This window comes from Bemisia tabaci, chromosome 4, assembly GCF_918797505.1.
Source record: "Bemisia tabaci chromosome 4, PGI_BMITA_v3".
Classification (NCBI taxonomy): domain Eukaryota; kingdom Metazoa; phylum Arthropoda; class Insecta; order Hemiptera; family Aleyrodidae; genus Bemisia; species Bemisia tabaci.
In genome coordinates this window covers 48,752,111-48,775,931 of record NC_092796.1, presented here as the reverse complement: position 1 = coordinate 48,775,931, position 23,821 = coordinate 48,752,111, and the positions used below count along the sequence as shown (strand labels likewise).

Genomic DNA, 23,821 nt, shown 5'->3' with positions numbered 1-23,821 from the left:
AGGGCACACAAATTGAAATTCAATGGAACTTGTTGGAGAAATTTGAGGTAAAGAAAGAAAGATATAAACGGGCAACTCTCTTGCAGCTTACTAAAACAACGCGAAATTTCCTTTACGAAACAGTAACAGGAAATTCTACCTCAAGCAGACCCCACGTTTCCAAAAATTTTGGTTCCTCTCAAGTGGGATCATGAAATGACACCAACAAGGATACAAAAATTTCAATTCGATGGAACTTTTTGGGGAAATTTGAAAGGGAAAATTTGAGGGACTCTTGGGTGAATTTTGTTCCCTGCTATGGCTCGGTCTCAAGGGGTCCGAGGGTGTCCCCCCTGCGCCCCCCTCCGTGGAGCCCCCTGTCAGCGACGGCGGGCGACGGGCGCGCGGTGCGATATAAAACGACGAGAAAGTGCGTGAGAGGAGTAGTGGTGAAACGAGCGACAAAGCGAGTGCGCAATCAGGAATCAGTGCTTCGAATCAGTTTTGAATTCGGTGTCGGGTCAGTCCGCTCGCGCCAAGTTCGGTGCCTAGTGATTTGTTTTCCTCGGATTTGGACCTACCTCCGAACGGGATGAAGTTTTTGGTGGTGAGCAACATTTCAGTTCTTTTTCACAGGACTTCCCGCCGTGTTTCTGGCCTTTGCGGTGACTTTTTGGACTTGTTCGCTTTTCCAGTGTTTATTCGAACAGTGGATTGTGTAAAGATTATCACATCCCTTCGCAGTTTAACTTTCCTTCTCTGGGAACAGAACAGGCGTCTGTGTATGAGACCCTTTATGGGAAATTGGCTCATATTGGACGGAGGCAATGTATTCAGAAGTACAAATTTTGTGAAGTGAGCTAAGAAAAATATTTTGGAATTTGAATATTCAATTTAAAACTAACGAAAGAAACTTGATGAGTAAGTTTCAAACGGTTTAACTCATGTTTGTGACAAGAAGTGGATATATTTTCCCCTAAATACGAAATTTTTAAGAGTTTAAAAAAACAGAAAGAAGCTCTCGTAGGACTACGTTTTTGAATTTTAAACTTCCGGACATTTTTTGCGTATTTTGTTCCAAAAAGTCCTTCTAAAAATCCGTTTAAAAAAATTGGGATTTTGAATTTTTTGGCGCAAGGCTCCTTTGTCCTTTGATTTTAATTTTTTATCGCTGATATTGTTTGCATTAATCACCTTGGGTCCCTTTTCGGAATTTTCTTGCGGAAAAATCTACACGCGTTTTTTAAACATGTTTTTTTTTTTTTTTTTTTTTTTTTTTTTTTTTTTTATGCTGTGGTTTTTTTCTAGAAGGAGATATTTTGAAGTGGGAAACGACTAACTCTTTTCGGCTCAGTTTTCCTCCTTTTTTCGAAAAATTAACGTACCTTACGACGTCTCAAACTTAAATTGATTCATGACAAAAACATGTAATGTTTTCCGTATTTAAATATATTTCGATGATAGTTTATAAAATTGTAAACCTCGTCTCATTTGAACTGTGAGTTACCTCGCAATAATCACGACAATGATTAAATTTTAATTAAACTATAGAGGCTCACATTAATAAGCTCTTTCAGGGAAAAATAGGAAGTTTACCAGCCTCATAATAAGAACGATGAAAGAAAATTAAGATACCGAAACACCTAATGGAATAATGTTCTTTGTACGTTCCTCAGTCGGTTTAAAACTGCTTGTTTACTTTTCTACTCCTGCGTTAAAGTCTCCGCGTCATACACACCGTAGCTGCATTGGCCTGTCTCAGTTGTGGGGAATCAAATATAATTTTTTAAATACATCAGTGAAATAATGTACTCCCAAAGCATTTAGCAGTTATACTTTTTTTATACAAATAAAACTGGCACTTTTATTCTCATTCGACCGTGCGCCTCTTGCCGCGCTACAGGCAAGAGGTCAAAATTGACTTTTGACCAAAAGTATTGGCTTATAGTTTATTATTTTCTCTCGATTAAAATCAGTGATTTGCTTGGTAAGTTTTCACAAATAAGAAATTTTCTTAATATACATTCACGAAAATCCTCTTTTGATTGTTTGATCATGACATAATACACGTTTACGGACCCCCTGCGCTTAAATAAAAAGTAAGTAGAAAAAAATCCTCCACTTTTTTAATAAGTGGAGTTTTCTAAATTTTGAACATCATAAGTAAATAAAAAGGAGATAGCCGTTCAGTTGATTCTTACATTTGGAATTCTCAAGTGTTTTGACTTTTAAATTATTCAAGGCTCTCGTACATCGTTGATTAAAGTAAAAAAAAAAAAAAAAAAAAAAAAAAAAAAAAAAAAAAAACTCAATATCTCACGGTTATTTTATTTGTTACTGAATTAATTTTATTGCATCTCTAAATAATATTGAATTTTGTAATAAATGGCGTAATTAAACTGAAATGCCGAATAATACACTATAAAATTGTTTATATTTCATCCATACACACACACGTACATAAGATACGTTTTCACAGCGCTATCTGGCACTCTGCGACACCTACCCACACTTTTTATATCACAAACTTACTTTAAACTTTTTCATTTTTCATTTCTCATTAACTGCATCATTATTGTGCGAGGATATACACATGTATCAGCCGAGGTCTCGTCTGTGAAATGCGCGATTTATTCAAAGGCCTAAGTTTTCTGAATAGGTAATTTTTAAGTAACTAAAATTTGTCTTTCCATCAATTGCTCGAAGCGTGTCAATAAATAATAACAATGCTTCTGTTGCTTACATCAATCCTACAAATCATCAGAACGAAGTATTTTCAAATCCCAATCGTAATTTCAAAAAGTCTCAATAATGGTAATTTTATAATGGTTACATCAATGTTTCATAAAGAAAAATTGAACATACTTATCAATCCGGGGTGTTTTTGATGTGTAAGAGTCATTGAGTGATAAAAACTTGTTTGTGGTTTGCAAAGATAAAAAGTATCGTAGATTTTCGTGGAGACAGTCTCAGCAGTGACAGTGCACTTATACCATTGCCACCTACAAACAAAAGTATGAACGCAGACATCATCGTCTGCTATATTTGTAAATATTGAGAATCATTCACTTATCGCCTTACTATACTATTAAAAGTTTGTCCGTAGTTCAATATTGTATAACAGAGGCAATATTCTACCTCAGCTAGGCCATCCACTTGATTAACACTTTTTTTCAATCACTGCAAATATGATCCATTACGTCGAGTGCATGTTGTTCCGTGTTGAGATGTCGCTGAGTCAGCAGATAGAATGGTATTCCTCCCACATAATTTCATATAGGAAACATATCGTCACAGAAAGTTATGAGATTTACCCTTACGAATGCACAATTGAATTGCATGTTCAAAACCGAATGATTCGAGGATTTAAAAATGTTCAAATTGAAATTCCTGGTACTTATGCGACAGAAATGTTGAATTGGAGATTAACATTGCGGGCTTTTTTTACAAATCAAACTTTACATATTATTTGCAAATCAAATCGATTATGTGGGAACTTGAAAATACAATATCCCTCTAAGGATCTACTGCATTAACATTCTAGAGAAATTTGAAATACTGAGTGTTGTAATGAATGTAAAATGTCAATCCAAGGGTTTATAAAAAAAATAAATGGACTCATCAATTCCTGAAAGTAACTTTGAGGAATCGTTTAATATTCTTAGACACTTGTGTTAGAATAATGGTTCGATTGCATGTATCATAAAGTCAAACTTATCTTAGTTATTGTGCTGTATAAATTCGCGAAAACTTTTAAGATGTATTGAAGCGCTAAGTTCATACATCAAATAATATTCACGAAAACCCCATGAGTGCTACATTCATCGCCCAAACGAGAACCATGGTTTTCACGCCTTTATCTTTCTGACTACGTATAGATAAAATCTTTGATAATCACTCAACGTGTATTATTTATTGCACCGACGAAAATTTTATTTTTTATTGTTTTCTTAAATCAAAACCAAGAAATGCACTAACGCGGTGGAAGGCATTATTTGAAAAGTTTTCCCTGCTCCCTGCATGGAAAGATGTAATTCGTATGCAAAAATTTGGCGGTTGTAGAATTCTCGATATTTTCTATAAATCATCAATTCGATTGATGAAAATCATTCAATGCAAGGGGTGATTATTTTTCTAATTTAGACGGAACTTTAGTCTTTTGAGAAGCACGTGCGAAGACTTCTTGCATGGATAAAGAACGTGATACACCCCAATAAAAATGGCCAGTAACGATCAGTTAAAACAGAGGCAAGTCTAGTTGTGTTTACTGGTTGCCAATGCAATGTGTTTATCTAATTTTACTCGGCACCAGCATAATTATTTACCTGCTGATCAGGTCTTGATCTGATGTTTGCAAGTTAAAATAGTCAACAGATCTGACAACTGTAATCAACCAAATTATCTTTCAACTATCTATTAACTAAACTGTCAGCATAATCTACCTAATCAGGACATCGCTTTAAAAAAGAACCTCAGGGATATAAAACTAAGAATTGAACCGTTGGTTCGACAGATTTTTTTATCGTACAGACAAATTTTTGAAGAAAATCGCGACGGAGAGTTTCCTAACAATGTCAAACCAAATCCAATGTAACACAGTTTGAAATTTGCCGGTCAGTGAACATTTCCTTACAAAGAAACAGTAACGTTTTAACTTCTCATTTTCAAAGCTCAAAGTTGTTCTAGTTTAAATGTAACTTTTTGTCCATTTTAGGCACAGAAATATATGAAATCGCCAGCAACCAATGTTGTGAGACATTAAACAATGTTTTTCGCTATAAACTCAAATGATGTTTGTCAACCTAACTTGACAAGAATCGTTCCACTGAAAAATGTTCCTCCGCGAACAGAGGTCCAAAAAAATTGGTTGAAAGTGTATAGCTCCATTTTCACAGAACGTTGAGGTCCTAAATGATCCCATTGATTCACTCGTAGAATTTTCTTAAAGTAGCACCTCTCAAAATTTAAAATCAGGCAGAATCTATACTATAACCTCCGAGACCTCGTAAATTTCCGTATCTGGTAACGCTTGGTTCCGGCGTTCTACTGGGCCGATTTCCATGATTTTTGCGGATATCGACAGTCAATTGTCTCTAGGTGAGCCCGCTTTATTCTGAATTCGAAAAAAGGAACCTAGGTTTTTTTTATTAGAGGAGACCAGAGAGCTTAGAAAGGGGGGAAAAATTTGAAATTCCCGCCAGTGAAAAATGGCGGGAATTTCAAATTAAGCAGAAAATGGAAATAAGCAGGAAATGTTGAATCTTGGTCTGTTAGTAGGGTAAGTGAATCAAAGGTACGCTCCTTTGCTACAGACTATCCAAAAGCGACGAAACGCTTCGTTCCGTTTCGCTTCAGTCTTGGCGTGAAGTTTGATGAAATAAACGTCAGTTTTTTCATTCGATTCTCATTGGTCCAATTGCTCCCGGTCAGAGAGAGATTGGATAAATGAGAGTCGGGTATGAAAATCTTTTCATTTTGTTTCGACGCGGGCCTAAGAGAACGCGAAGCGCCCCCTGGGGGTTGGCTGCGTAGCGGCCAGAGGGCATAGCCCCTTAGTAAACATGTAAATTTTCAGTTCTGGTATAAAAACTCACTTCGGACGTTTTTCATTGACTCGATCCATTAGGCGTCATATGACAATAGAGAGAGAGCAAAAGTGTATTTAAAATGCAACAATTTGTGACTCATTCTGTAAAAAGGAACTGCCATCCGTAAAAGCATGAGGAAACTAAAAGGTCATATGCCGTTATTAAAATGAGGGGGAAATTTTTGTTCCTATTATTGCAAAATTTAAACTATTTCATATCTTGAACATGACAGATGAGAATTAGAAATATTTATTTCTCTAATTTATGAACTTACGCACTCTCTGGCGAAGCTGCGTGGAGGGTATCGAACCAAAATTTTTACGTACACTAGAATCAAATTTTACAAAAATTCTACAAAAGCAATTAACTAAATAAAATTGATATTCATGTTTTATTCGATGTTTGACAACGTCCGAAAGCTCTCACGGCATGTTTCATTATCATGTTAAAACTGAAAGCGAAATCTCGGTATTTGGACGCGTCTGATTATTTCTGCAAATCTGCAAAGTCGAAAACCACCAAGAGGTGACCCTCCTTGGACCTGACCCTCTGATTGGATCCCTCAGCCGGACGTCCCCCTTGGCGGAGGGCGGCGCGCGTTTTCCCGGGAGGAAAGTACTCGCGGTTCAGCGGCGCGGCTGGCGGGCGGGGGGCGCGGGGGAAAAGCAAATAAAAGTGAAGGCGTTCTATTATTCAGCTAATCGCGATTACCTACTGTTATGCGCGGGGAAAGTGGTCTGGCGTGCGCTTGCCCCGGCCCGGTCGCGGCTCCTCTGTTCCTCCGCGCCGCGACGCCGCCGCCGCCGCCGCCGTCCGATGCCCGGCATCACTCTCCAATCCATCTCCTCCGAGCGCCGTGCCGTACTTGTCCGTCAAATCCTCCTCTCCCTAGCGCCGCGCTAAGGAACAACGCCGTATGAGCCTTCGGGCCTTGCCAAATTTTCTCTTGTGCAACGCGAATTTCCTTGCGAATACCCCCCACCCAGAGACAAGAGACCCTCCACTGGCCTCCTAGCGACAGGTGGGAGCTTTTACTTTCGGGGTTTCAACAATTCCTCGTGGACAATTATTAGGGGGCAACAGTCATCACCCTGGTTTCAGCTGTTGACTTACCAACATGGTCGATGATGAGCTTCGGATGACGTCATGACCCAAACAAGTTTCCCAAACGTCGGCCATTTTCGGATTGTTTGCAAAACCAAACTGCTAACACGTTGTTGAACATCAACCATGTAGGTAAGTCAACAGTAGAATGCTGAAGTCCCGAAAGGAAAAGCTTCTACAATGGCCAAGATACTAGTGGAGGGTCTCTTGTCTCTGCCTCCACCCCATAGCGCTTGTGTGGGGGATTTGCAGATTAAGTAATTCTTGCGTATATGTCAAGGAGAAGCAAGATGGTGTCACTGGTTTTCTCTGAAATGAACTCCAGCCAAAGCTTAAAAAAAGCTCTCAAAGTTGAAAGCGTAATAGAGGGGATATCACACGCTATCCTGAAAGTCCACCTCTGCATCTAGTCTTCTCCGTGCAAAGATAGGGAGCAAATACATTAACAGGGTCTTAGCATTATGTGGGAGGTCTCCGCGAGAATTTCTTAGAAAACTTGTGAATACTTCCCCCTCTCCTATAGACCTCTTACATGTGTGGGGGATTTGCGATTTAAGGACGATATCTGGCATAAAATTTTGTGAGGAACACGATGGTACCATGGTGCCTTTAGTCTTTTCTGAAACAAACTCCAAAGCTCAAAAAAGCTCTTAAAGTTCAGATTGTATTAGAGAGGATATCTTGCGCTATCCAGAGAGTCCACCTTCACATCTAGTTAAATTTTAAATGCAAAGATTGGGAGCAAATACATAAACAGGGTTGTTTTTTTTTCAGTTTTGAGGTCTCCAAACATAGTGAAAATCCCGTTAACATATTTGCTCCCTATCTTTGCATGTAAAAGTTGACTAGATATAGAAGTGGACCATCAGGATAGCGTAGGATATCCCCACTTTTACAGCCTGCACTTTAAGAGCTTTTTTAGTTTTGGAATTTATTTCAGAGAAACCCAGTGGGTAACGTTGCATGGTCAACAAACCCAAAATCTGATCATGAAGTCAAAGATTCTGGACGTCGTGCTCAGGTAGTAAAACGCAAAAATGGGCCCTGAGCATGGTGTCCACGATCACGGTGTCAACAAACAGAAAAATATCTTCCTTATGAGTAAAATTAAACAATTAATTGCATAGGAGAGGTTTGGGTCACGTATAGTTAGATTATGGTTAGTTTAGGTATTTAAATCGAGAGACACACAAACACACGTAAGAGATTCATTTTCCAAAGAATTCGTCTCGAAATTTGATCTACTTAGAAGTATCTGTAAATTCCAGAGACAATTTTTCTCAACTCACCTCTAAAATAAATATTTTATCGAGGAAACTTGGTAACGGTCGAATTTTCATACACGCCGTTTTTCTTCTGCATGGCAGCAGCGTGGCGCTACTGCTGCTACCGTAGAACCGATGATCAGTTGTGCACGCAAACAACGCTGTTTACATGGCTTGGAGAACTGAATAGGGAGAGTTTTTCATGTCCGTGTCGCGATCTCGAATTGTCTCTCCAGTTTAGGGCTTCCATGAGACTTTACAGGCCCAGCAGGCTGATTATTGAATTTGAAACGCAGGGTTTTAGACAAAGGAGACAATGAGAAAATGGAGCAATCCTATTGGTAAGAGTTGCAATAAACGAAGAAGGTAAGTCAAATGCTGACCAACAGCAACCCACGAGAGAACCTACAGGTAATCCTTATCAAAGTCCTAACATACCTATCATATCATTTTCCCCTCAGCTATGACAAATGCACACGCGCCTGTTCGAACCAATTGGATCGCTCTATTTCCCCGTCGTCCTCTTTGTCTATAGCTTCGTTTATTATTGAAATTATCAGCCGGCATAACGATCCCACAATGTCCATCTTCATTATAACTCACCGTATGCCTATTTAAGTAATCTGCTCACGGAACGATGTAAAAAAGCGATCGAGAGGGAATTTTTAAGTCATGCAAAATTTTAATTTTCACCCACGGTTTCTATGGGACTTCTATGGATTAGCTTTTAGAAATAACCTTCATATTGGCAAGAGAAATTGCAACAATTTTTTCGATGGGAATGTTGGTTGGTTTCCTCCAAAAAAATGAAAATATGTGGTGAGATTTTGAAATGCCGCTCGCAATGTGGATGTGTCTGTTTCGCCTAACTCCATTCAAATTTCAATGCGGTTCTGGTCAGCTATGTATTTATTGCGACCGCGGTTGCTGTGATTCAGGCCGAATAATCGACTGATCATTGGCTAGGGAGGACAGCACTTTGATGGAGGGTCGCAAATCGTTTTACCCGATTTTTGAATCTGATTTGCATGGTTAAAATAGTGTGAGGAAATATCTCCCGCACAACAAAGTAATGCGATACTCATTGTACATTATACGAACTCATACAAACATTTGTATGAAGTTATGCGATGGCTGCATGGTAATAAATAAATGAATAAATAAATAAAAAACAACAAATAATTAAATAATAATGAATTGCAAAGCGTACGGAATTTGCTCGATTGTCAGATCCGTGGATGTTAAAACACGGTGCGGAGTACATACGGACAGGCGCAGTGTAGGCAATTTGCACATCAGGACGAATGGTGTAGCTTTGGAAGTATTTCGATGATGTTGAAGGCACTAGGTATGATGCGCGTGGGCGGGCGCGCGTCTTATTGTCCGCAACAAGTCAAATTCGCGGTGTTGGTGAATTAAACTTATTAAAAGCGCATCCTTTTTGCTGAAAACCCTGACAGTGCTTTGATATTATAGTAAAAATGTATAAATTACTCCTCGCGCATTGGTTTATGTGTAAATTACTGCAGCTGCATTGACTGCTTCTTCTTTCATATTAACAATACTGCCAAGCTAAGGAAGAACGCCGTATGAACATTCGAGAGTTGCCAAATGTCCTTCGATAAAATGTTGATTTTTGAGGAACGTCATTAATATTTTACCTTTCAATTTTCAGAATCTTATGGTGAAATTTCGAAAAAAATTATCTGAAAAATTGGGAGGAAAATATTCATAAGCTCATCAGGAAATTGGCGTTTTATCACAGGAAATTTGGCAACGCCTGAAGGTCCATACGGCGTTTTTCCTTAGCGCGACAGAATGAGAGAGCGGCGCAACGATGCTTCCCTGTGCTAAAAAGTTAGAGACGACCAAACCCTGCCTATAAAATGATTGCAGATGCCTCTACGGCGGCGCATCATTAGTAAAAGACGGTAGTAATTATTTAAGACGGCCCGTTGCCCGTTGTTTGGCAACGATAGTCCGTTCCCCCGTTCCCCGTTCCCCGTTCCCCGGGAGCCTGGACCATCTCTCCCTGGATCCTCGAACCTCGTTGCCGGGCCGTGACGCAAGTCCATTTTGCAATCTAATTGCTCCGTCCATCGGTACGCATGAAATCACTCTTCAGAGTTCATAAACTTTGTTGACTTTTATGTAATGACTCATCGCGCGTCCGTCCTCATGCGTCATAAAGCTCGCCTGGAGAAAAGGCTGGAGAAAATGTTTGCGAGTCGTGCCCGGAGCAACCCTCACTTCGGTCTTTTTTGCAAGAAAGAAGCCTTGCAAGGTCACCGATCAAAAACCGACGGACTTCTCCAAGCGTAACATCGTTTTAGATTTATTCAATCTTGAATGTGCTGATTGCGGCTGTCGGGGGGTGGGACTGGCCGCCCGTTCCTGGCACACGCGAGCAGTAGTTGCTGGAACTCGGTTTTATCCCCGCTTTCAAAGCAAAAAAAAAAAATCTTGAATGTGATTAGTGGTTATGGATGATTAGGTAGGTATCACATAGACGTGGCTGAAGGGAGGGGAGAGAGGGTAACTTTCTGAAATTTTTGGGAATTTTTGATTCTTAGATCATCCTCTTGTAAAATTTCTGGGATTAATCAACCTATACTTAAAAAACCTCTGGTTGTCATATGCCAAACATATATTTCCAACCGATGCAATGAAATATATTATGTCACTGTCTTGAACCGAAGTTATGTGATCAAAACGAATCGCGAGCGTTTGATCCTTTTAGTTCCAGAAAAATCACAAGTTCTTGAAACTGCTTTAACTTCATTTTACCAAGATTTCTTCTTCCACATCATCTCCTTCTTCTCATCCTCGTTCCTCTCTCCTTCTCCTTTATCCTTGTTCCTCCTTCCTTTTCCTTCATCTTTCTATGCCTCTTTACCTTGTACTCTTCCTTTTCTTTGTCCATCTCCCTCTCCTCCTCGTTCTATCATCCTCGGTTCTCCGCCTCATTTCCTTCCTACTTCTACATTCACCGCATTCTCACGCCATCTTCCTCCATCTTTCCCCTACTCTCTATTCTTCCCACCCTTTTCACCATTGTCCCCCGTCTCTTCTCTCTCCCCTTTCTTTCCCTTCCATCTCCTCCTAATTTTCCTTTTTTAATTTCTTCCTCCTTCGTCTCCTTCTTTCCCTCCCTCCTCTGATGCACCATTTATCATTGGGTGGATTTCAAATAGAAGCCCGGGAGATAATTAAGTCCTCTTCAGCGACTGGTTCTGGTATCGAGGACGATGATTACAGCCCGGCTGCGAGTCATAATTCGACTGGAATACTGCCGTGCTGAGGAAGAACGCCGTATGAACCTTCAGGCGTTGCCAAATTTAATTTGATAAAACTCGAATTTCCTAGTGATTTTATGAATGCCTCTCGTCCAGGTTTTCAGATAATTTTTTTCGCAAATGTACACACGTGTCCTGAAAATTTCAAGGAAAAATGTTCTCAATTTTCCTCAAAAATAATCATTTTACCGGAGGAAAGTCGACTACTCTCGAATGTTCATACGGCGTTACTCCTTAGCACTGCAGTATTCTGCAGTGCTAAGGAAGAACGCCGTATGAGCCTTCAGGCGTAGCCGAATTTCCTTCGATAAGAACCGACTTTACTGGGAAAATTTCAAATATTTTTCCCCAAAATTTTCAGACAATTATGTACGCAATTTAATCTAAAATATCGGAAAATTTCATGGAAAACTATACTTAAATTGCGTCAAAAATACACGTTTTATCGAAGGAAATTTGGCAACTCTCGAATGTTCATACGGCGTTCTTCCTTAGCACGACAGAATAGTGAACCGAGCCACCGGGCAATATTTTGATATTTTGGTAATGGGGATATGCGTGTGGCGCCGGCGAGCGGTGCGCGGTTCCATATTCTGGGAGAATACATAACGTCATCGTGATAGGCATCGTCATCGACTCGATGAGTCCATTGCGTTGGCATTGCCGTATTGACATAACACAATTACTCCTTTGCCAGCATGCGGGTGTCGGACGTCGGTTTACGGGAGCTCAGGCGGGGGAGGAGGCCATTGTCTGAGCGTAACACTGGGTCATTTCACTGGGGTGTTGCAATGCAATCCGGACGGTGCGAGCGGAGAGCCCCGCCGAATTCAATATCATGCGGAAATTAAACGGACACTCAGATACAGGTCCGCGCGCTCCGCTACCGCGTGGATCCATGATCTCCTGTGTCAGGCGATAGCATAGAGAGAAAAAAGGAGGTGTTTGCATCTTGAAGATTGTGTACCCTGTGACGTAGGTCGGTACAACCTGGACAGCGAAATCCGGAATTCGAAGTATGAAAAACGGACCATAACGTCGGATTTTCTTGCTTAAATCAACTGCACTACATTTTTCAATTTGGAACTATAAATTCTAGCCTGGTTTAAAAACAACGTATGTGACATTAGTTTCCCTATGAACTTAAGTGTTTTTCCAGACGAGCCAGAATTTATAGTTCCAAATTGCAAAATGCAGTCCAACTCATGATACCTATAATTTCAAACACTTTATGTAGAATAATTTTTTCCAAAAATACACCATTTCCAAGAATATCGATGAAAAAAGTCGCCGTACCGACCTACGTCATCAAAAAAAGTCCAAGATGCCGGAAATGCAAACACCTCCCTTTTTTCTCTATGCGGTGATAGTGCCACTTGTCCCTCCGGCTCCGGCCTAGAACACTCTGAAACGAAAAAAAAGAAACGCTCAACCAGTCGACGGAAATACAGGTGCGTCATTTTAAACACGGCCAGTTGTCTCCTCATAAGTTAGAAATGTACCTTACATTCTTTGAGATTTTTGGCCCGATTTGGTTATTTTTCCAAACTTCCATAAGTTTGCCTATGAGGTTTTCCGCCAGAAATTTGCTGTTTGCACGTATTGTCATTTCCCGGACGAGGGAGCGTAGCTCCACTCCAAGATTGCAAAATTAACTTAAACAATTTAATTTTTTACACGAATTTACACCTATGCAATTTTCGTCCACATTTTTTCTGATTTTTGCATGATTTCAGAAGAAAAATCAGTGAAATTTTCAATTTGAAAAGCTCAAAATTCTCTCGATAAAAACGCAATTTACGAGGGCATATCTAGCAATATGAAAATGTAGCTACCTACGTTCTTTCGTAAGAGAAATGAAGATATAGTCCGTAACCACGCCTCTGTCGTCAAAACTTTCGTCGAAATCTAACGCCCGAGTATTACTCACGCGCGGGCCGTTTATAAATGGTAATCGGAATTTCCCCCATATTTTAGTACCACTCTGCAGTATCTAGAACCTTAAAGGCATTGAGGCATCTCTTTCCCCCTGAAAAAAAAAATTACGCGAGTGTAACTTCTACCAGCCCCTAATTAAATACCCTCCGAAGAAAAGTATTAAATTTTACTGTTTTTCTTTCTCCCGTTCCATATTCCCGCTTACATTGTTCAGAAAGAGACCTTTTTAGCCCCATGTTTCCTTTAATTATTAGTATGTATCTGAAAGGTTTCTATCAGGCATCTCTCTATTCCTCTTCCCCGCTCCCATGCATAGCATCGTGTCAATTCACGTTATCAATTATAAAAAGCTCTTCCTCTTTTACATTGGAACTTTTTTGTTATATGCAGCACTCAAATATTCCCGCTATTTTATGGGAATTCCTGCAAAATGACAGCGTCGTTTTTAGAGAGCACCTGCAAAAAATTCGGTGGGAGGATATTGTGGGCCCCATCTAGAGCAAACTTTTTAACATTATGAAGTGCATTACTGCACGTGTGTATGCGGCCTTTTCTGCCTCGCTTCGTAAACCGCCTCTGACTCTGACAGCAGTCAAATCTTGTCTTGCAAGCTTCCAAACTTCGCAGATTTGATAAACTTAGGAACCATATATCAGAATTGCAGTGCTTTAAAATTTTCGGTTCTATCTTATTTCACAAGAGAGTATATTCTTCAAGCTCAGAGGGAAAATAAGGACATTTTAATTGTTTCGCTTAAAAGATAAGCTATTAGACTCAGTTTTTAGAGAAAACCCAATTATAATTAGAAAGTAACCGGAGACAAATAGTATATTAGTTTAAAAAAGAATGGATTTTAGGTTTAAAAACATCATTCTTCGAGGTAAAATTTTAGATCGATCCCTAATTTGCATCAGAATTTAACTCATTTAAGTCGTCAAAATTGTCTTTCATTTGATCCACGGGAAATCCACCACAAGCTTTCTCTCTCGTTACTAGCTCAACTTTAGGAGCTTTTTTTTTCTTCATGGGAGTCGATTTCTGAAAAAACCATCCCCACCATCATACTTCATCAGAATCAATCGTTAAAACTTAATTGCACGGATCATCCTGACTACCAACTCTCTTTCATGAAATATTTTTATTTTTTCAACGATGCATTGCACGTGGTGCTCCCGCATAAATTACGGTGACAAAAACAGCACTGAGAACTGACTCGACGCTGTTTGCATGATTGCGGTGAGTTGATTATCATGATCAAAAGGTCAAAGTAATCATTTAAAAAAGGAAGCATTTTGGTGAAAAATAACAAATTAATGAGTTACTGTAAGTCCCTTTCCTGCATCAGTTAGAGAAATAGAGGTGGAAAATGAGCTACTAACAACATCACAATCCGTGATTGCCAGAGGTGAACGTCACTCAACATTAACAAGGAATAGATAGGAGAATCTATTTTAATACAGACGTGACGTCACGTTAGAAATAGCTTTTTATCCTCGTTGTCCTCTCCTACGCATTCCTCTTAACTTTCGAGACGAACTCGTGTAAAATGTCAAAGCTTTTGCAGCGAGACAAGCGTAGAAAGTTCGGAAAAATTGATACATTACGTATTTCATCTCCTTCGAAGTGAATTCTGTTATTCTGAGAGTTGCAAAGTATGCGAATTATTTGCGAGCACGCTTTTTAGCGATAAAAAATCTCACAAAGAGTGAAGATTCCCCTCGTGTTGCCAGTAACAAAAATTAAACGCGTAGTCATTGATGCATCAATCTATAAGAAATTGTATTTTTGACGGAAAAGGAATTTACCATCTTGTTACTTTAAAATCTTTTCGCAGACTTCTTCGATGACAATATCTTCTGCAAAAGCAAGACCATTTTGAACTCCATTAATATCTGTCGTCGCTCGCTGTAGGTCATGGCACTCCCCCAAAAAGTGATTCCTCTTTCCGTAAATTAATGTCATAAGCCCACGCCCCGCCCGCAGATTTAAACGAGCTGAAAAGCACTATAAAGCTTTTTCCGTTCTCAGACGTATCCCAACGGTTCATTTTTGTGATTTTCTCGTCTCCCTCAAGATCCGTGGCGCATTGTGTGAGGAATACTGTTACTGTTCGGCGAGGAACATTAGATCATATATTCGTAACAAGTAGGACTCAACACTTAGCAATGGTATTTGGTGCTCATGTCTGGCGAAGAATGAGTAGCCTGGTTGTGAGTGAGTTATTACAATAGAGCCTAAATAAGTTGGTTTTGTTTTTGCGGAACGCTCGAGAAAGTTGCGCAACAAGTAAGTATATAGTGCCTGGATATGCTCAAACGATTCGCGAGTCTCAAAGATATTTGCGCTATTTTCCATCTGTCGGTTACTCTGGTCATAGACTCATATGTATTACGGAAATCCGCCCCCTGCCACCACGCAGCCCACCCCCTCATTTGCGCTTAGAGATTACCCAGATATTGAAATTGAGCAGAAAGTAATATTCTTTTGAAAAAAAGAAAAAAAAGGAAAGTTGAAGCAATTTTTTTTAAAGAAAATTTCTTTCGATTGAAATAAAAGAACTTAAAAATCATATTTATGCATCATTACAAATTTGAATGATTGGGTTTTAATCAGGGTGTTTTATTCGACCGATACATTTTCAAACGTCATCATCGGAGTTACACAAATAACAACAACAATGGATGAACAATATCAATAAACGGAAATAAGACTGAATAGATTAATAGTATAGTAACACTTTTCACCATTTATTTTTTACTGATGTTTTAAAGCTTGTATTTGCGCAACTCTGGTAATGACCAGTGAGGACTTTGAATTGCATCAGTTGAACGGAACACCAATTTCTTGCATTTATGCATTCATACCATCGTTTACCTGGTAAAATATATGCGAAATATGCAATTTAAATCGTGATCTCTTTTTTTTTGACAGCAGATTGGCAACTGTGCTTTTCGAGAAAAAGAAAAAAATAATAAAACTTGTCCAGTGATCATGAGAGGTTCGGCAATTGTGAGAAGTGGGTGGATGAATGTATAGAGTTGACGGGAGAGTCCTGCAATGTGATCTCTTGCACTTTAGACTTGCGGCGCCAGCGGTTTTGGCTGTTGGCGGCACTCTTATCAGAACGGAATGGAAACTTTGGCGAAAGGAAAGAGAAATGTCTTTTACAAGCCATTACACGGCGGGACAAGAAAATTGTCCGCTAAATTGAATCTGCGCGAGACAGGTTGAGCCAGAGAGCAGATTGCTTCAAAACCCACACAAAATTTGCCTCGAGCTTAATACCACTGCAGGCGAGATTATGCAAATATTTATTGCAAGTTATGAGCAGATTGCTTTCAAAATTATGGGATAACAAAAGTCGGGTGATATCTTAATTTTACTGTAAAACCAAGAATGAGGGAATAAAGTTGTAAACGAAAATAACAAAAGGAGGCACAAAATTTTTCAAAGATACCCATTATAAAACATGAGGATACTTTAGAGCCATTCAAAAATGTGCCGCGTTCTGATTAATTTACTCAACATAAACGCACCTAGTTGCATCTAGCTAGAACTGAGAAAAAGAGGTCTAAAAGTTTATTCCTCTAGAGGACTTACGTATTGTTAAGGAAAAAGTTAGACAACTATTTTGAAGTGAGGTTTGAACGTTTTCGATTAGGTTTCGTACTTAGCTCACAGGAATTTTTTGTCACCACGATATTGATACTTTTCATTATCTGGGTGACCTCCAACCTAAAGTTCAAACCTTCGATTATTAAAATTTTCAAATAATTTATCTTGACTTTGAATTTCTAACATCAGAAAGTTTACGACTCGTTAAATCTAACAAAAATCCTTGCTCATATTTAAACCGCATTTAGTTCTAAAACTAATATTAGTTTATGAAAAATAGGTAACCGTACATTTAGACTTTCTTTAAGAAGAGTAAAAAAAAGCTCTTAGTCTCGCAATTTCGGATCTTTTAAAGTTTTTACACCTCGGCAAAAATCAAATTCACTATGCATTCCTCGTCTCTTAAAACTTATGATTTGCCTATTTCGATCCATTGCTTGCATACCATTTAATCAGAAATTATGGTTAAAAGTACAGAACAGCGCTTTAATAATAAGTTTTGGAAGTGTACTTTAACCTGACATTGTAAGTGTCCTCTCACTCTTTAGAAATCCGTGCACTGAAAAAAAATTCTCGGCGTTTTTACGAAGATCCGTTGGTACCTTTACCATCTCACTTTTTTTACCAATTATTGGTAATTTTACCAACACAGACTGGTAAGCTTACCTAAAAACCTGTATTTTTACTGTTTTTTCCAGGTAAGAATACCACTTTTATTGGTAATCAATTCCCGGTAACTTTGCCATTTTATCTCTGTAATACTACCGCAGTCGATAAAAAATATTGACGTTTTTAGCAAGGTCCAGTAAAATTACCGAGAAAGTTCAATAATTTTACCGAGATTTCTCAGTAAAATTACCAATTCCATAAATGGTAATTTTACCAAGAAAAAACTGGGGTCAAATAGAACCCTGAATTCTTGGTAATTTTACCCTTTTCTTGGTAAATACACCGAGATTGTTTTGCAGTGTGCATTTTCGAGTCGATGAAGTCAACGTGAGGGAATGGGAAACTGTTCCTCCGACCAATAATTAGACTACATTTTGTAGTTTGGAACTATAAATTCTAGCCCGATTTAAAAACAACATATTTGCCATTAGTTTCCCCATGCACATAAGTGTTTTTCCAGTAGAGCCAGAATTTATAGTTCCAAATTGCAAAATGCAGTCCAATTTTTCAGTATCGTTAAACAGGGACAGAAACGTTGACGCAATGTTTGCAACTCACAGTGCTTAGCTCGGCGAGTATACTACGCATAAGGCCGAAAAGTTTGAAACTCACTCCCGTTCAGAGATGATGGAGTGGAGAAGGAAGGAGAGATTTGACCGATAAAACGTGCGAGTTCCGAGTCTTGTGGTCATTAATTATTGCGGTTTTCAGAAAACTGAATTTTTGACAGATGTGAAGCTCGCTTCCGCGTTAGATGCCAAGTTTCGTTCCACTTGGCCGTTCGGTGTTGTGTCAGTTGTGGCAAAACTTCAACAAAGGATGGAAGGACTAGAGAACAGTAAAAAATTGAATCAGAGATTGAGGGGCGAAATTACGTTGCATTTGAAAAATACTTGGAATAAATGTCATTATTCCACCCCGGATTTTAGTAAAACCCGCACTGAGTAAATGTACAGTGGACTCTGGATTATCCGGCTTCGTATAATCGTGACTCTGGATTATCCGGATCGATTTTGCAACCATGAAACTACGCACGCATTTCGATAAGTGAGCGGATCCGCGGAGAAGCGGTCGCAAGGCATATTGGCGCCTGCAAGGCTGAAGGAATACTTCGCGCATTGCGCCAAACAGTGAGGTCGGCGTGGAACGCATTAGCGCCTACTAGATTGCATGAATACTTCTCGCATTACGCCAAACGCAGTGCAGTCGGTTAGTTAGCCTAAAACGCACATTAGCGGCTACAAGACTGCATGAATACTTCACGCATTGCGCGCTTTAATCGTTGTATTGTAATTTATCGTTGTCGGCTATACCATTCACAATCACCATTGAGTCGTTCAGTTTGGCGTTAACCTTTTAAATTCGTGTTGGTATGTACATGATGTATACATAATAAGAATACTGTGGTGTTGGTTGGTGGTGTTTGTGTTTACTATTATTATCCGGATTTCTTTTTCATCCGCATCGGGCCCGGCGCCAATTAATCCGGATAATCCAGAGTCTACTGTATTTATTAGTGGCTCAAAGAAAAGAGAGTGGCAATCAACACAAAATTTGTGGTGGTTTGTGTTTCACTTTCTATATTTACCAAAAGCAACACAAGAACACAAATATTTGTATCAATATATAATATGTGATTACATCGTCTTTCTTTCTCAAGGTCTTGAACATGATACTTTATATCACATATTTTGCGTATACATTTCAATCGAGTAAATTTGAAAAAGGATAGAAGGGGGCCAAGCTCATTATTACGTCGGGTTTTTTTTTCAATTATACAGGGTGTCCCAAGAGTCCCTTCTACCCCCTCTAAAATTTTACCTAATAAATATTTTGAAACGAACCTTGGGGATGGTCATGGGCCAATGTTAGCTACATTTGGGGCCCCCTTTATTTTTGATGGGCCCCAGAAGTAGCTAACATTGATCTATGAACATCTCGCAAGTTTCGGTTCAAAATATTGATAGGCAACCCTTTTAGAGGGGGTAGGAGGGACTTTTGAGACATCCATTATTTTCCATTAAAATGAATTTTCACCAGCCGTTCTCAAACTTTTCCCCTTATTTCTTTGAAAAGTTGAGGTGGTAGGGGAAAGGAGGAGGTCAGATTCAAGAGGAAAGTTGAGAGGTTACCTTACAGGCGGCTTACAAAGGGGTTGAGAGGGGTGAGTCAAGGGTCGGCAAAATGCCTTACGTAATACTTGACCGCACCATTACGAAATATGTGAACGTCCCTTATTGACGAGCGCTTTTCCTGTGGGTGTCATGGTATCATCCCACAGAGTACCTAGAGTCGTAATGTAAGCGGAAGAGCTGGTGCCACTTTTAAGCATTATCTAGGTCCCGAAATTCCGAGACTCCTCTGTGACGCATGGGAGTATAGACGAGCGCATTTCTGCCGTGCCACGCAAAAACGCCGTACACGCCATTTTACACTTCTTGGAAACAATGTATCATCACGGAAAAACTTGTGTACACTGGAAAAAAATCACGTTGGATCTAGATTCCAGACTCTTAAAATATTGTCAAAAAAAGTACTCTTGATTCAATCAGAATCTAGCTTAAATCAAGAACCAAGCCTCTTAATTTAAGCAGATTTCCTTTTGACTCAAGCAAAAATCCGATTGATTTAAGAGTATTTTTTCTTGTCAATGTTTTCAAGAATCTGGACTCTGGATCCAATGTCTTTTTTTTCCACTTTACCTTGGGATAATGTTTGTACAGAATTCTTGCGCAAACACTATCAAGAACTTGACATGAAAATTTGAGGTGCATGAGTGAAACAGTTTTCATTTTAAAAAGTGTTTAGTTCCAAAAAACGTGGGAAAATCTTGATGGATTTACGGCGTTCTTGCATAGCACGGCAGATTTTGTGTGGGTGCCACGGTGTCATCCTCATCACTCATTGCGCGCGGTGTTACACGAGCTGCTGGAGGCGCAGGAGCTTTTTGACTGGAAGTGGAAAGCGGAAGCTGTTGGAAGGAAAGGCTCGACTCGAATTTCTCATAGCGCCGGCCGAGGCTGCGGCGGCGGGGAGGACAGGGAAGAGGAGGGCGAGGGCCCTTGATTTCTGCGACAAGATCGAAAGCGGCGCCCGGTGCCGGTGCTGTGCGTTGCGTCTCCGCTGATTTTCAGGAGTGGTGTAATCTGAAATCGGAGGCGGAGCGTGAGAAAGTGAAACAGCGGAATCATCTGCATGTGAACGGAACGGACAAGACAACGGACTCCGGATGTGGATGTGGAAGTGGATGCCATGTCCCACCTTGACAATTAAAACCAAGATTTTGCCACAACCGTAACACTATTATATTTCATACGCCGGCGTCCTGCCTTCAGCATTGGCGGATTTCAGGGCGTAACCAGAAACGCACGCCGCCAGACGATGCGCTGAGAGAATTCGCGTCTGAAATAGACTGATTTAGTGACTACGTCATTCGATATATTATCGAACCCTTGGTTCAAATGTAAACAAACACAGAACCTTGTTTCTCGCCCACTCGCGTCCTTTGCGTCATGGTGGTAAAATGCGTCCAAGTGTTTCTTACAATCGAAATTTCTCGTGTTCAATGAGTCTTTAATTGATTTTTGACCGGTCAATGACTACATTTTAATAAATTAACACGGTTAATTATTCTATAAAAATCTGGAAGTACGGAAAATTTTAATTTATACACGATACCGAAAATTATATAAAATCGGCCCGTCTCTGACCGACTCCAAAATGAGAGGACCAGAGCTCTTCTCTATAAAATACCAGATTACTAAACTGACGAACAGGGTTGCTTTTCTTAGACATGAAAATACGTAAGTTTTCACCTGTCGCAAAGAAGCTAGTGGATGAGGGGCTGTAACTGCCGCCGTTCAGGGACAAGAATCGCGGGTAGGGTAGGTAGACCTCCTGGGGAAGGGAGTTAGATAATGAAGCAAGAAAAATGCAATTTTGATCTACCATGAAAAACTAAGACTTTTCTCCAAGATGATGTCATGATGAGAATTCAAGTATCTGTGAATCGATAAGGTGCTCGGTGGCGAGTAGATCACCCTTATATTTGTTACCTACAAATATAAATTATTTAAACACGCTCCATCATTTTTCGATTTCCTTTAAGTCGTAATCGATATATCTGTAAAAAGCCGTACACAATTAGTCGTGGATATAGTTTAACTTCAAAAAAGTTTCCAAGAGGTTTTCGTATTCAACGTGATTGTAGACCGACGTACTGGCTGTCGACGTTAACTTTTTGATACAACTATTCCTGCTCAACGGATGTCCGGGTCGCATATACAGATTACTGAAGGCGTTTTGAATAATTTGAACGCACTTTCTGCTCCAAGTCTCTCTGCTCCGTTTTTTGGGCAAAAATACAATTTTGCTTCGTTGGGAAAAGCTCAAACTTTAATTTTTAAACGCTTAAAATACATCAGAGTAGAAGGTTTGAAACCAAATTTTTATCGTTTCGAGATATTAAAAGATGAGGATTGTTTTCTGCCTCTTGGAGAAGTACTAGGGAGTTCTCTTGAGAACTGCCTTTTACATAATATGATTCTCATTAGTTTTATTTTTGTTCTCTCTCGTATTTGGCATTAGTTATCACTATCACATTTTTTCACACTCAAAGTTCCCCTCTTAAGCACATTTAGAATTTGAAGGATGTTAAAAAAAATCATGATTTTGATGCAGTTTGCGATGAATTTTGCTTAGAAATCAATGGAGCAACTGAAAAACCCCAAAGTCAACGTAAGGCTTGGGTTATATTGTGTTTTACATACCGCGCTAACCAAAATTTTTGTAGAGTTTTCTCTCTGTGTACGTGTTCTTATTATTTTTCCTTATTTTTTGGTAACTATTCGTACTTTAAATGCGGAAATGTCACCATTTTTGCCCGCTGTCGAAACTCCTCATGCCTTGAATACTTCAAGCTACCTAGAGCCCGCAAATCAGATAGACCCAGCCTCGAAGATTTAAACAATGCGATTGCGTATTGGTAACACGTAGCGTTCATAGTTAATTTGTTTGGGTAGCCGCTCTGCTCCTGTGGTTTTATTTTTAATGAACTTTCATTAAGATCCAGCGCGGGCCCGGGTCAGGTGGAAATGGTTTCGAGCACTCGTAGACTCGTAAAAATAAAAACTTCCTATTTCACAATTGTTTGCGTAAAGCAACAAATCGTGGCTCCTCTGATGTAAGGTTGTAACTTCGTTTTGAGATGAGACCTATTGTCCGTATAACTCCACGATTTCTGGATTCCACGTGAAAATTGAAATACACCCTCACACCACAGGAGCAACAAATGTAACTCTTAAATCGTTATGACTGTGTTATGTCTTCACTCGCTGCCTATTTCGTCGACTAGCTGTGAACGTCCCGGTGAACAGTTTTTCGAACTTTAATTTCTTCTCTATGAGATTATTCCACACCAATAAATTGCATAATCGACCTCTTTATCGGGTGAAAAATTAACTACTACAACACATGTTAACCGAAAAAAAGGAACGATATATTTAACCATTTATTACTGATTTTGGCACCAATCAATTAATACATTAATTTATGCTTTGCTGGCAAAGTCTGTCAATTTTTAAATTACCATAATCAACCGCATTTCTTGGTCGGCACCAAAATCAGCTGTAAATGTGGTTAAATTTACAATTCCTTGTTTTCACCCTGTACCCGCTTATCATTTCACTTAAAACACAAAAGTTACAATACAATTTTCAAAACTCTTTAATTTGTAATCTGCGTTTCTTTTGTTTGTCAATTTTAACCTCTTATGGGCTGGAAAACAAAACCTTACGTGTGTGAATCTGTTAAAAAATGTATTTTCGAAAATCTAAGTCGAATGGAACATCACTCTTACAAAAATTTCACCGCTCCGCTCCGTTTGATCATTCTTTTGCTGTGTTTTTTCAATTCCGGTATGGGTTTACTTTCTTTTTCGTTGAAAGAAGCAGGAAAATCGTAATGAAAATAGCACGGACTCTCCAAAAAATGCAAATCAAAGTCCAGAAAGCTTTCTTGCGGTGCCTCTTTTACTTCTACGCAGGTCTCGATAATTTTTCTGCCACTTTCCTGGTTACAGTAACGATACGATTGGTTTGATCACGATAATCTAATCGAGTTCTTGAAGTAGCCGTGATAGCTGATGGGCACATCTGACAAGCGTGACATAGCGCCGCACAGTGGAAAAACACCTCAAAATTGTGTCGCAACAGAGCCCCAACTTCATGATACATTAACACTTCTTGCGAAAAGGAAGAGCGTTATACTGCCCGAAATAGTAGACAAACATCTTGAAATTCGTTAGATTCTGCCTGGCCGCCTAATTTTACATCAAAAGTAGATCCAAACTAATTTACATACTCACATT

At 39.4% G+C, this 23,821-nt stretch overlaps 1 protein-coding gene across 1 annotated transcript in view; it reads left to right on the top strand.

Moving 5' to 3' along the window:
- Positions 1–406: 406 nt before the first annotated feature.
- The window catches only part of LOC109043806 (uncharacterized), a 53,563-nt gene continuing 30,148 nt past the window's right edge, over positions 407–23,821 (top strand). The window contains exon 1 of the mRNA XM_019061122.2: positions 407–586. Coding sequence (XP_018916667.2) covers positions 572–586 — 15 coding nt within the window. The 5' untranslated portion in view covers positions 407–571. The remainder of the gene's footprint in view (positions 587–23,821) is intronic.